The sequence below is a fragment of the Drosophila ananassae genome, chromosome 2L (assembly GCF_017639315.1).
Source record: "Drosophila ananassae strain 14024-0371.13 chromosome 2L, ASM1763931v2, whole genome shotgun sequence".
NCBI lineage: Eukaryota > Metazoa > Arthropoda > Insecta > Diptera > Drosophilidae > Drosophila > Drosophila ananassae.
In genome coordinates, this window is record NC_057927.1 from 21139012 (window position 1) to 21153189 (window position 14178).

Below are 14178 nucleotides of genomic sequence, written 5' to 3' on the forward strand. Positions count from 1 at the left end.
TGCTACTGTTTCGCGGAGTACGATCGAATTGTACGAGTATCGTTATTAATGCCCCCATCTACCCTCCGCGAATATCGTTTTATTGACATTTGGTGCACGTGACCAGCCTGCAGAGATGTTTGTCTACTGCTAACCAAATAGTCTCTGGCTTTTAATGTGCAAACAAACAGAGTTGAAAACGAAATCGATTGTAGCGATTGCGGTGGCGGAGGCGTCTAGCCATGCGATGCTCGCTGCAGCCCATGCGGCGTATACGTAATAAAGCGAAATGCTCGTTCTGACAAGTCACCTGCCAGATTTGTGGGCCTCTTGGTAGCTCAGCCCACCCACGTGTTGGTCATTTGCACGTCCATTTTGAGATGTATAAGGAGACTGCTTCGCCATCATTTAGCAATAGCAACCAAATTTTACAGGCATAGTATTCTTAAAGATTCTAAAATGGTCTTGAAGACTAGGAAATGGTAAATAAAACAGCTTTTCCCCTCTGTTGTGTGGTGTAAAGCTTTCGATTATTTTAAAGGTTTGTGTCCAACTTGGCGTCAAATGAGCTTTTGGGGGCACTGGAGGCACCCTACCATGAATATTTATTTCTTCTCTGATTTAATGATAACTTTACGCGTTTAAAGAAAGATATTTTTTTTGGTTGTCAGTTTATAAATACCAATGCAAGCTCTGACAACTTTTCTTCATTGTTCTTATGGTTTTCCATTGTTCTGCAAATCGTTTCTTAAAATCTTAAAATCCATTGTGTCCTTCCAAGCACTTTTCATAATTTTTGAAGGGGACCCCCTGGAAATTTTGAGAAAAAATTAAAAAAATATTTTGTTGTAGGATTTTAATGCAGAACGATGAAGAATCGACCTACAAATCGTTTAAGGTATTCCGCTAAAAATTCGCATGGAAATTGTCTGAGATAAAGCCATCGATTGGGTCCATTGTGTCCTTCCAAGCACTTTTCAAAATTTTTGAAGGGGACCCCCTGGAAATTTTGAGAAAAAATTTAAAAAATATTTTGTTGTTGGATTTTGATGCAGAACGATGGAGAATCGACCTACAAATCGTTTAAGGTATTCCGCTCAAGAATCGCATGGAAATTGGGATATAGCCATCGATTCCATTTTGTCCTTCCATGCACTTTTCATAATTTTTGAGAGTTTAAAAGTGAATTTATTTTGTACAGTTCATGATGTACAAGGTTCAACCATCTATATCCATATGCTGCTCCCTTGGCTCCAGATCGTCTCGGTTATGGAGAGACAACAGAAACCCTATACGAGAATTTCCCTCCACAGCTCCCTTCTGGAAAAGTGCAGCCGCCATTCAATGGATTCCGATGCAGGAGAAGTACAGGGGAAGAGCTGACAAATGACTGCTAAACGTTTAATAATTATCTCAAAATGTACACTAAGAAAAATAATTGGATTTAAAATAGCTCCATCATTTCTCAAAAATGTTTATATAAATATTTGTAGGAGGAAGTTTGCTTAGTTGTCGATCGATATAAATTTTTTTGCTTTAAAAGAGGGGAACCACGAAATAAATTGTTATACAATTTATTGGACAATCATTAAATAAATAAATTGTTTGTTGAACAACCGATTACAGTGTATGGGAATTAAGCAATGAGCGTGACACAAACTGCACTTGGCTGCACTCGCCAGCGATCGCGAGTATCAAGTATCCCCCAAACAAGGGGCAGCAGTAGTAGTAGTTGCACTCCCTCTTCCCCTAAGCTAAGCGTGAATTCTGTTTGCCAGGCATATCTATATCGTTATGATATTTACATATGGGCATTTTTGTGCCCCATAACCGCACATTAAGCACTATTTAATTAAGACGCAGCGCCATGCCAGACAAGCCGGGTTTGCTTCGGTTTTTGATATTTTCGCAGTCGAGTTTCGGGTTCCGAGTTCTGAATTTTATATTATACCACTTCTAGGGGACTGGGTGGCAGCTAGTTGGGGGTTTCGGTTTCAGTCTGCTGGGGAACGCGAATGCGAAAGATGTGCGCCGGGAGCGACGATCCCACCGATCCGTATAATCCAAGGGGATACCACTGGAGATAAATCGCTTCGATTGCTAGGCGCTGGCATGTGCTGTTGGTGTGCTCGTGTCTACTGGACAGTTGTCCACAATCTTCTGGCCCGATTGTTAGATGGCCTTATCGATTTGAGCAAATGCCGTTGCCGCCTGAAAGCCCCCTTCTTGTGCGGCTGCTGTGCGGGCTATCAGCGGCAGTCTAGCGGCGAAGACGATGACGTCGCGGCCACCGAACGGGTTTCCAGCACCGATGACGATCCGCAGCCCCACCAGCCCCACCACGATTACGTCATTGTGGGTGAGTTCTCTGAGAGTAATACTCGCTTTGTGGATCAGTTTCAAAACAACTTAAATGTTATGAGAAAATCTATAGAGCAGACCTTTAAGAACTGTTACCAACTTAGACCTAATCATTATTTTTCCATTCAGACGATGCCGATGCCAACTATGTGGAGATTGAGGAGCGGAATGTAGAAACGGAGCAGTACTATTTCACTGTGGATCGAAACACGGCGGAGCGGATGCTCAATGGGCGGGAGGATGGCTCCTGCCTGGTCCGCCCCTTCAGGGCCCCCGACGAGTGCATCCGGTATATAGTCAGCATCTGGTCGGCAGATCAGTTCTTTCACCTTTTCGTGCGACAACTCGATAGAAGACAACGCTATGCCATTGGCCAGAAGAAGCCACGAGAGCGCTACTTCAGTTCCCCGTCGGAGATCATTGAATTCTACTCCGAACACCCGCTCTTGTGCACCAACAAAATACGGACCCAGTGCGTCCAGTTACGGCCTATTAGTTACGCTTAGATACGGGGTAGATATTTATTGGGTAAGTGACAAGGGGAGTCAGGGGAGTATGTACAAATAGTATTAGCTTAAAGACGATCCTCAAGTGGCCACCACCGCCTTGAAGGCACACTGGTTGTTCTGCATCAGGGCGGGCCACAGGAAGGCTTTGATCAGGTCCGATCGCCGGTCCGCCTGCGGATGTCGTTCATGTTTTTCCGGCCGGAGGAAGCCTGATTCGGTATAAGAAAATTTATCAATTAAGATTTTTTCACCAAACAATAAAGATAAACCAAATCTTACCCAGATTAAAGTCCATGTCCAGGTAATAAGGTGACTTCTGGTTGATCATCCGCCAGGCCAGTCGCACACAGGCACTCACGTAGTGGGTCAAAGGAGGACAGGACTCCAGGCAGGGATATTCGTGAAGCGTGGAGAGCACCTGGTTGAAGACACTCCGTTCGATCTCGCCCAGCGGAAAGTTCTCGGCGGTCTCGTGAAGATGCTGGCGGACGGAGCGGTCCAGGGCCAATGTGGTCTCACTGCTGCTGTCCAGGGCACAGTTCAGGGTGCGTCGCACTTCAAGGACCTTTCGCTCCCGCATTCCATGGCACAGGCGGAAGGATAGCTGAACGAAGATAAAGCAGGCGTCATTAATCTTTGATCGAAAGTTGGAGTAACTTGATCTGAGATCTCCAAAGCCCACATCATTTCCAGCACCCTGGGGGCTCCACTTTCGCTTACATTTTCTCCTCAACGCCTAATCATCCTAACTTGATTTCGATCTAAGAAAATTGATATTTTGCAATAGCAATTTGCAATTTTCTATAAAAACAGGATTCCAACACCCACGGGGATATAAGGTTGGTAATTGATGGCCAAGCATTTGAAAATTGAAAGTAATTTGAATAAAATGCCGGTATTACAGTTTGATGGTCATTGTGACAATGGATAAGCCAAGCAGTGCAGCAAGCAGTTAAGTGTGGTGTGAAATAATTATACTACAATAACTAGACTTTTTCCACAGCACTGGGTTACTTTGAAAAATAATTTAAATGGCGGTGAACGACCAAAATTTGACCAAGACGAATTAAAGACGTGGCTCTGCATCTCGCAGCTTTATGGACCCTGGAATCTAATTCATATTAACCTCCTAAAATAGGGCTCCATTCATTTCGAGGATGACTTGCGGGATCTGCTGTTTCATCCGGAGCGGTATACTGGCTGTCGTGGAGTGTCTGCGCACCGAATCTGGAAGAGCATCTATCTGTTGTCCGAGTTAAAGGACTTCCTCCACCCACGTTATGGTGTTTGGTTACCCAGTTTGGTTACCCACGTTTGGTTACCCACGTTTGGTTACCCAGTTACGCTCCATCTCGCACTCAAATCCGAAGACTGCGAGACATTCCAATATTCATTCCACTGATCCCATTTACCAGACATCTCTTCTATGACAAAATATGGCAAAAACCATACTATTGACAAGTGAAAACAAGGCAGATAATGAATAGATATTAAAAAATAATACATTTGGCTCTGCAAAACCTTTTAACCCCCGACAAAATGAGTGATTGTCTTGGCACATTGTTTGGCGCACCCAATTAGAAATTTTTGTAGCTTCCACCGACAAGTGAAAAGATTGACAAGCTATTGGCCATAATTTCACCCGATCGAGTTAATCTCGAAAAATTTTTTCCGGCCGCTTCAAAAGCGTGTAATTGAATGTGCGGAGATCTCATCTAAGAAAACATTTGGGCACTTTGGACTTACCACGATCATGGAGAAGAGTATCTTTCCCTTGAGGCTGTGCGCGTGTTTTATCTGGGGAAGACTGTCCAAAGCCTCCAAGGCGTCCGCTCGGTTCTCCACGTAGAGATTCCGATAGAGCGACACCATTTCGCTGTTGGAGAAACGAGAGATAAAGCGTTACAGATCGTGGGACGTAAGTGAGAGTTTTTTGTGGTCTCGATTTGGTGCCGAGACTCTAATGTGGGTGTAACTTCAAATTCGAAGCGGGTCAAGTATTAGAACCAGTCCGAAAATGATTAGCAGTTTATGGAAAATATGGTAAACAGTGCTACTCACCTGCCATCATCGCTTCCAGAGTCATCCGAGTGGTAGCCATCGCTGCAGCTGCTGCCTCCTGCGCCTCCCTGAACCGAGACCTTTCCCACGGAAAGCGCAGGACCAGGAGGTCCTCCCTCAGGTCCCATCATGTGGAGCACCACCTCGCAACCGCGGGAGAAGTTCATGAGCAGGCCGGCGGCAGGTCGACGCTCCGCGAGGGCCTGTGCGTCCAGACGACGCACTTGACCCACACAGGACAACACCTCCTTGTCGTTCTCGACTCGTGTGCTCAGATTCTCCACTAGAGTTTGCAGCTGCTTCAGGGCCGGCTTATCCAGCATGGTCAGGAGGGTCTTATTGTCGATCAGGCGTTGCTGGATATCCCCATAGTTGATGGCCAGCAGGCGCTGATGGGAGGAGTGGGCGGGGTCCTGGTTGACAGTCACCATGCTTAGCTCCTCCAGCTTGTGAATGGCCATTTTGTAGGTGTCCACGTGGCGCTGCAGCTCAGTTTTGAGGGCCACGTGCAGCGAGATGAGCTGCCCGGAGGCGTCGGTGGTGAGTCCGTGGACGCCGAGTCCTTGAACTGCATTATCGAAGCTGCGTCTCCTTTCCCTTACAGTTTGCCGGAGAGCAGGCTCATATTGGGCCAGAGCCTGGAGTAACCGAGTGCATCTCTGGCGGAGACCGGACTCGTGGGGATTGGCAAACAGACGCACCAATTGCCAGACAACTGTTTCGCTTGGAACCTCCGGTTTGGGCGTGGTGTTCAAGGTGGTTAGTCTGTGGGAAGGATATTATCCACTGAAGACCTATTTCTACGAGATAGATGGTTACTTACCTGGTGAAGAACGACTCCAGTAGGTAGGCACTGTGTGGCAGATGCTCCAGCAGCAAGTCTATGGGCAGTTCGGCTATAACAGACCTCAAAACAGAAGGCCCCAGACGTCCAACGACACCAGCAGCCTCCCTGTACTGTCTGCCCTCGGAGAGGAGCATCAGGCGGCGCAGAACCTGCCTGGGACTGGTGAGAAACTCTCGGCCATCTCTCGAGGGTCCTCGGATCCTTTCCCGGCTGTCCGCCATCGAAACAGCTGAGAGGGACAGAGAGGGCGACGGCGTGTGACCCTGCAGTTGCAGGATTGCGTCCTGGTGGTTCTTCAGCAGCAACTGTTTCCTGGTTATGTGACAAATTACTCAGATGTCGGATAGTTGATTGGCAATGAAATGGCTTTTGTACAGATACAGATGCAGATGCGATGGAGATAAAGATGGAGAGATGCAGATGCGAGTTCAGTGGGTCGGCTTACAGCATATTGGGCGTTGGTTCCATGGTTAAGAGCTGAAATCCAGTACTGCTGTCGGGTGGGTCTGAAAATGGACAGACACACAATGTCGCAATTAATAGCGAGTAGGAAACCGCGTTGGCAAGAATTCGCGCTCAAAACAATTGGCACTTTCACCGCAGCCAACATAATTTATCATAAGTTAAGGCGCCACGCATTGCCAGACAAATGAAAAGTATTCGAGTACAATGCAATCGGCTGTGGGAGTTTCCAGCTCGAAAATATGACAACTAGGAAAATGCTTAGTGCTCCTCACAACGCCACTTTCCTTGGGGCCATGCCACATGTGTCGGACGCCTTTCAGTTGTTCAGGAAAGAGCCGTTTAGCCCCCCCAAAAATACCCGAATGCATCGCCATTAAATAATAAAGAAGATTAATGGCTTGGGTAATGCACTGCCAGGCGTAATTGATAAATAAACAAAGTTTTGGGTTCAAAATTTGTGAGTTAGAACCAAGGGCACCTGCAGGGTTAATGCCTCGTCTGTAGCCAACTTGGATCTGGCCATTTCCATGGAGAATCGGGGAATCGGACACTAAGGCAGCCAACCCGAACCGAAAAGAGGTAGACAATGTTTGTCTTCCCGAGAATCGACTGGCAGAGAACATAAAATGTTTACCAACAAACCGAAAAGTCCGGAAAAGCAGCCGTCCACAGCGGTGGTAACTCGCAGGTGGTTACACTTTAAAGAAAACAACCAGCTAATACCTGAAAGAGAATGCCTTTCAATTATGAAAACCTCTTCGGATTTCTCTCTCTGCATTTTAAACACTTCCTGAGGTTAAGACTTCAATTAATAACGTTTTCCTCGAGTGCGAGTTATGTTCTGTTCTGGATTGGACCGTGATTCTAACTAAAAAAACACTGGAGGAACTGGAGGTGACAGTGACCCACCCCCTGGGGGGTCAGCCAGACATCGGGTACTAGCGGACCGGCTTAACGGACAGGTAGCCGCCTTAATTGAAGGCCAGGCAGTAAGTGCGCTTTGGCAATACTTTCCGTTACCAAATGTACACCGAAGGTGTGCCGGTGCTGGGAAAAGAATGTGCTCCACGCCCAACTGCACTAACCACCTTGTGGTACAGTTGTTGTGGGAAACAGATCCGATCGGATGGAATAGCGGATCGGACTGAAAATGATCTGCGTACGTGTTGCCAAAATAGCGTGCAGGATCAGCTGATAATCTGCAATCTTTCCCACCGCACATGCAGAGTACGAAATCCCAGAGATAAACCAAAGTTGCAGCACTCATGTGGCCAGAATACCCAGACATGGCAGGCACAATGACGTCCCGGAGGTAGAAAGGGAACGGGATTACGAGGCAATTATGAGCAACACGGGCGACAAATTGAAAGATGGCATCTGCTGGCTGGGAAAGCCATACAAACGTGGCCATGACACTTGGGATGCGCTTCGCTGGGTCAAAATCATAGCCGGGCGGGAGGGAGTTGGTCGCTATAGTCTGTTATGTAAGCTGGTGACAAATGAGCGGGCTGAGAACGGAAGCCAAACTTGTAGCCACAGCTCGAGAACTCGGGTGTATCTGTATCTGCATCAGTATCTGTTGCTGTATGTGTATCTCTACACTTGTATCTCCATCTGTTGCTATATCTGTATCTTTTGCTGCGGCTTTTAGTTACACTCCGGGTCTCGGTTGGTTTAATGAACCCAGCGAAAATAGAAATGTGGCGATGTGAAATGATTTGTTGTGCTGGCCACAGAACAGAAGACAAACATGGCTCTTCCGTTCCCCCTTTTTGGCATTATTGTGTTATTACAACAATTCGTTATGAAGTTGCGGGCTCAGATAGTTTCGCAGGCCAACAAACTTCTAATTGCCCCGACCCCGTGCTCTGCATGCAACCGGGAGATGGTTTTTTATATATTTTTTAAATAGGTTTTTTTTTCATACCCAGTGGTTGGGGTTTACGAGGCTATATCACAAGATTTTTAATTTAAATGGAAGCAGTAATATCTATAAAGTCTTTTTGCTTTTAGCTCTTATTTATTAGAGCTCTTATTATTAGAACCTTTAATTATTTCTTCAGTTAGGTAAACAATCTTTCTATTATTTTGTGGATAGCCCAAGTTTCCCCCACTTTTTTCGCAGCACCCTGATTTGTGTCGTCGCCATAATGGGATCCATAACGAGCTCGGGATGAAGTCCGAGATGGAGAACTATAGCTGGCGTGCGGCTGCCATTAAGATTTGATTGCGATCCACTATATGTGGCATGCTGGGGAGCCATCAGCAGATCTGCCCGTAATCGTACTCCCAGCAGACACCTGTTGCAATTAGCGGCCAGACGGGAATTGCCAAAAAAGGGGCAAAAAGCATGCTATTCCGCTAGCTAGCCATGTTGCTCGTTAATCAAAGAGAGCGACCCAATCAAGTTGACCTCAAAATCCAGACGGGACAAAGCGGCGCGAATTTATTGTCGTAAAACAAACGCACAAGTTCTGCACGGCATAAACAAAAAGTGTATAGAAACTTGTTTGAGGAGAGAACTGTAACTGTTCCCCTTGGACAATAGGAAGAACGGCCCTCTTTCAGTTCCCATAACTTGTGAAAATTAGCATATCCATTCACCTCTATTGATTGATTCCATCATAAAGCATAAATAGTTCGCGGCTAAGACAAAAGAACCCCGCAGGCGATGCCTCCGAACTTCGGTTCACCTACTTATGGCCAGAAACTTATGGCTTGTAGGCTCAACAGTTTGGACCATCAAACTTTGACAGCTCCGGCAGCAATCTAATTCGTATTAACTTTTTCTGCGGCTGGCCCTTTTGGACAGCACCACCTCAATTATGTTATGGATGGGAACAAGTCGGGTCGAAAGAAACTGGGTTAATTCCATTCATTCAATTAGAATAGGAACAGCCGCGAGTGTTGGATCTCCTCTGTTTTATGGCCAAGTTGCAAGTTGCCTCGCTAATTGGCGTCGCCTGCTCAAATCTCAGACTCTGGGAAAGATCTTCTTTCTTCTGGCCAAGAAACGAGCCACTCAATCTGCATAATTTAGCACAGCTCGGCCCAGCCCTCGACTAAGCAGAGTTAATGAGAGACTAAGCATCCGATTTGAGGAAAGCATCTAATTATACGCGGATTCTCACTTTATTTAAGACATAAATTTTTATTTGGGAACATTCGTATAGTTTTATGGTAGAAAATTTTAGCATAGAGTCTATCCATAGACTGATACAGGAAATGCCCTGAAGGGTAAGTCTTTGGACCTATAATTAGGCAGATTCAATTTTTCAAATAAATAATTTTATTATTAGCGTTGGGCGAGGCTCGTCATATAGGTATCATTGATTGGATTTTAATTAAAATGCATAGTCTAATTTAAATATTTGTTTTATTCATGGGTTTTGGAATAAAAAGAGCTGTTTATCTGAATAGTGGTTTAAACGGTGCATAATAATTAATATGATGTTCATCTGCTCGAGGAAAGTTAATTGTTATGCGCTTGGCTTCACGCTAAACATGTGAATTTTTTCTGGTACAAGTAATGTTTCTATCGCGGAGCATTCAACTCCATTGGCTTGTAGGCTCACACCATTCAAGCCCACGGAAAACAGGGGAGATGTTTTCGTGCCACTTACATGCTTTTCCAGCGCTGCTTGTGGGTAAGTGTGCCACTAATCCGAGCTCTTAAATCCGCAGGAGATTCTCCAGGTCTCCTCTTCTACTTGACACCAGAAAAGTCACAGTCGCGCTGTTGCAGTTGCAGATTCTCCACCGTTTCCCTTCGGCCACAATTTTCACTTTGCTGCCGAAAGCGACAGGGTCAAGTGACTGACTTTGGCACTGTCTCTGGGGGCTTGTAGCTTGTACTGGCAGCCTGTATCTTGTATCTGGTATCTGGGTATCTCGTAGAATGTGCAACCGCAAATCAAAGCGTTGACGGCGCCTTCGTGTTCGGCCTGGTAATTTTCATTTGGCAACAGTGACTACAAACATTTTTGCACTTCATTAACTCGTCTAACATTTGTGCGGCAAATGCCACGGGAAATTCTTCAACTTCTCGTCTGTCCACCGCTCACTGCCCCTCTTGTGGCATTCACAGATTCACGGAGTTTACCGTTTGAGCACGCGCCTCCGAAAAAAACATCAAGTCACCGGAGAAGATCCCCAAATTGAAAATCGGAAAGTCGGAAAATCGTGGAGCGTTGAGCGGAGCACGACCGATCGCGGTAGAAGTCCAAACCAGACTGAACGAATGTCATGACCACAGAGCCAGATACAGGTACTACCTACAACCAAGCGGGAGCGAGAGAGAGAGCGAGGCGCACCTGGGGTCTGGCTGGGACTGGGGAAGCCGGAGAGATGGGCGCTACAGCGAGCACCTTCAGCTGCGCAGCCGCACACGTCGAGCGCCTCTCAAGATCCAAAAAATCCAAGAGCCCCGCCGAGATTAACTCTTCTGTAGAAGCCCCTTGTAAAAGTTAATACATACACTGTGAAAAAAAGTGGGCTAAAATAAAAAAAAATAATAGGAATTATGAATGAAAAGATGCCAACTATTTTAAGTTATTTTATTTATATTTAACGATAAACTATCTCATTTAAATTGTACTATTTTCAGCTTAGTTTTCCTGTGCTTGCACTTTAGTAGCAGCTGTTGCCACCAACGGGCGGCCGGGAGATTTGAATTGAGCCAACTAATGGCCGATGTTTGTTTGTTTTTGGCCAAGTTAAGGCGTCCGCCGCTTTGAGCGGAAAGTGCAAGCCAAGCAACCACTGCAGCTGCTTCTCTGCCATTTACCGATTGTTAGTTTAATTGCAATAATGGACGACCCGACGGGGGATTTCAAGCTCCATCCACATTATGGGATTCCGATTCGGCCTCGGCTTAAAGTTGGGGAATTTGGGTTAGTGTGTGCGGTTTTTGGCCCCAGCAAGTTGGCAAAGACTTTCGCACAAAGTCCAGCTTTCTACCGGTGTATATCGTATAGTATCAGAATTCAAAATTGAGAGTTTATTCGATTGATGCAACAACCTGTAAGAAAGGCCTTCGAAACGCTTTGGCCCCAGTTTGCATATCCAGCTGCTGGGTGGGCTGCACTCTTTGAGTTTCAGTTCCAGCCCAGACTTCGCTAATTAGCTTAATTACCCAATGCTGGAGGCGAATTAATTTCACTGGTGGCAAACGGTGAAAAATGTTGGCTAAAACAAGAGCAGGCGAGTGTTGAATCCACTCCCTCCCATGGCTGGGAATACACAGTGAAAAACTAGGTTTCATTTTAAAGGAGAAACTATCATTATTGGATAACCACTTGCAACAGAAGTAGTTTGCTTTTGAGGTTTTTTTAGGAAAATATCCACTAATTTAGTTCAGAAGAGTTAAGCTAATTTAAAAGTCACTTGAAAAAGGCACTAACTATTCTCCGTGTGGGTGGAAAATGAGCCAGAATAGCTAAGATCGGCAGCCACTGATTGGGGCCCATTGCCAGCGCCTTGGCCAAAAGATTCGGCCTCGGGCTAAACTGCTCTACATGCATGCAGTCCGAAGCCTCAAAGCCCCAAAATTGCGACACCTTCACGTGTTGCGCGCAATTGGAAGACGCTCCACAAACTGTAACCAAAGCGGAGCAATTAACGAGCTCCCACAATGGAGTGATGAGAAGGAGGAGAGGGCATCGAGCCCATTTATTTGCGGCAGGTCTTGGCTGTGTGCGGCATTTGCATTTAGCCGGCTTAACAGGGCGTTAAGCTTGCGACACGGCCATAAAAAACATATCTCCGCGGAGTGGCAGCGTACTCATCTGCCGTAATCCAAGCTAAAATTGGGTGTTAATAAGTCAAGGTCTCCGGCACTGGAGCTCTACAGATGAGTATCTTAATCTACATCTGTATCTGAATCTAAATCTTCATCTGTATCTGTATCTGTATCGGTAACTTGGGAAATGTATCTTGGTAATCTTCATTTTCCTTTCTAAACGCATTTCACTTTTCGCCAACGCAGCCAAAGAAGCAGCAGACAGGTGTGCAAATATTTGCGAGAAATTGTTAAATGGCCAGAAAAAACAAGCTAGACATTTTGTCGCATTGAGAAACCGCTTACCAAATCAAGTAATTAACGGTTTGATTTACTAAACGCATCGGATTGTCGCCCGATGTCGGTGGTTAGTTAATGGTTAATGGTTGTTTTCCGATGCCACACACTTCATGTTTATGTGCCACACGAAATGTCTCCGAGTTGATGGTTTGCTTTTCGGTTTTTGCCATTTGTTTTTCCTGATGTTGGCTTTTCCATTTCATTTCGAGTGCTCCAGAGCTGCGCCTGCGCACTTTTCACTGCGTTACTTAGTGGATTGGACTACGACATTTCTCAAATTCAGCTGCAACGGCCGCCACTGGAAATGTTTTCGCCCCGCTGAGACATCTGCCAATCCTGCCGTTTGGCGATTTCTCTTTCGCTGGAAAAATGTGGCAATAATCGTAAAACTTTGCCACAAATATTGAGGAGAGTAATTATCAGAGCCGCAACTAGCTGTTGCGATTTATGATCCTAAGTGACTCGGGATGACTGCAACTTTCAGCGCTCGTTCCGATTGATCACTTGGCCCGATTTCGAGTCATTCGCCATGACAAGATGGATATCTGTCAGCCGGCAGGAGAAGTTGGCCAATCGGTAGTAGGCAGCAAACAAACTTGGCCCTAACTGAATCATCCCACGATGCACTCGTAATCCTCATGAATTTCATCACCCAATGCCGCCAAGTGCACGAATCTGGCAGATAAGCATCGTTGCAATCAGTGCAGATACAAAGATACAGATACAAAGCCCATTTCCGTTGCTGCGGCAACCCATAGTGCTCCATTGTGGTGCATCCGCGACTCTCCGCACTCTCTCACGTCCAGCTTCCGTGAATATAATTCAATTTCATGCCGCATTATCTCTGAATACTTTATGTATCGAGTATTCTTATGTAAGTCTTCGTCTGAAGGAAAGTGCACAGATTTGTGTTTGAGCAGCGATAGCGACATGCAATTAAAATGACCAATGCCTCAACTCATCACTTCCATGCCGGCTGATTGAGGGAGAAATTAACCTCGCAATTTGAGTTTCAAGGCAATACCGGTTCGTGTTCCCAAGGCACTGGAAAAAAATGTGAAGTTATAAAGGATTAAAACTTAAAGTGAAAGAGGACACTTATCTATTTAACTTCCGAATAGGAAGAAACCATTTATGAATCAGAGCTTCAGCCGCCATCATCCTACATAATAAACTAGAAAAGAGAAACTAGAGAAGAGAACTAGTTATAGAGAAATAATATTTCTAGATAGGCCAATTTTAAGCAGAGTTATACGTATTATGGAAAAAAGGACAAAAAACATTTTACCCAACTTTTGTCAAAAATTATGATGCCCCCTAAAAATGTTCCAAAATAGGGTCAAATTTCAGTTAGCCAAATTGATCCAATGAGAGAATTCTAAGATCAATGATAAGGAGGGTTCTTGATCAGTGAAGTATTAAGCAAGTTATGGGTAATTTCCTGAAATTAATCAATACATTTTCTAATTCTAGGTTCTGTAAATGGAATTTGGCCAAAATGCGAACTTTTAAGTAAAGATTTAGGCTATATCTCAGGCCAATTGCACCTGATTTTAAAAATTACTACGATTTACAAATCAGGACTTCTATCCATAACAAAATTAAGACAACGATTGTTTGATTTATTGTAACTTTAAAAACTTTTGAAAATTTGCTTAAATTTAAAGGAATGTGAATGAAGGATTCGCTCTTTCTATCAAAAGATCTTTGAAATAACTACAATTGTGCACCTTTTTTTTCTCACTGTGCCAATGCGGTGGCTCTGCACGTCATGTGGCTGATATACTAGCTGCTCCTTGACAGGTTTTCAGTCTTGGCCAGCCGTTTGGCAACAACTTTCACAAAACTTTTGCCACACCGCGGACTATCGAACAAGA

General features: G+C 45.1%; 2 protein-coding genes and 1 long non-coding RNA gene across 4 annotated transcripts; 2 read left to right on the forward strand and 1 right to left on the reverse strand.

The window, feature by feature from the left end:
* Positions 1–1938: 1938 nt before the first annotated feature.
* On the forward strand, positions 1939–3138 carry LOC6501593 (B-cell linker protein). The gene is made up of 2 exons (XM_032456324.2): positions 1939–2338; positions 2470–3138. Exons 1-2 carry the CDS (start codon positions 2092–2094, stop codon positions 2844–2846), a joined length of 624 nt encoding a protein of 207 aa, XP_032312215.1. The 5' UTR covers positions 1939–2091; the 3' UTR covers positions 2847–3138.
* On the reverse strand, positions 2837–10485 carry LOC6498996. Of its 2 annotated transcripts, none has more exons than XM_032456323.1 (7): positions 10325–10485; positions 6203–6263; positions 5734–6069; positions 4911–5675; positions 4596–4725; positions 3129–3453; positions 2837–3058 (listed from the first exon to the last, which is right to left on the reverse strand). In XM_032456323.1, the coding sequence occupies exons 2-7, from the start codon at positions 6223–6225 to the stop codon at positions 2928–2930; spliced, it is 1710 nt and encodes a 569-aa protein (XP_032312214.1). In that variant the 5' UTR covers positions 6226–6263; positions 10325–10485; the 3' UTR covers positions 2837–2927. The 2 variants fall into 2 exon arrangements, with proteins under 2 accessions (XP_032312214.1, XP_001955543.3); XM_001955507.3 differs by having other exon boundaries at positions 9846–10485.
* On the forward strand, positions 3448–4376 carry LOC26513884. Its single transcript, XR_001409091.2, has 3 exons — positions 3448–3688; positions 3754–3800; positions 3853–4376. It is a non-coding gene; the product is annotated as an uncharacterized LOC26513884 (long non-coding RNA).
* Positions 10486–14178: the final 3693 nt, after the last annotated feature.

Coding starts and splice junctions, on each gene's coding strand:
- LOC6498996 (XM_032456323.1), bottom strand. CDS start 6,225: ATGGAACCAACGCCCAATATGCT. Junction 5,676..5,733: donor CTGGAGTCGTTCTTCACCAG/GTAAGTAACCAT, acceptor TCCTTCCCACAG/ACTAACCACCTTGAACACCA. Junction 3,454..4,595: donor TACTCTTCTCCATGATCGTG/GTAAGTCCAAAG, acceptor ATCTTCGTTCAG/CTATCCTTCCGCCTGTGCCA.
- LOC6501593 (XM_032456324.2), top strand. CDS start 2,092: ATGTGCTGTTGGTGTGCTCGTGTCTACTGGACAGTTGTCCACAATCTT. Junction 2,339..2,469: donor CCACGATTACGTCATTGTGG/GTGAGTTCTCTG, acceptor TTTTCCATTCAG/ACGATGCCGATGCCAACTAT.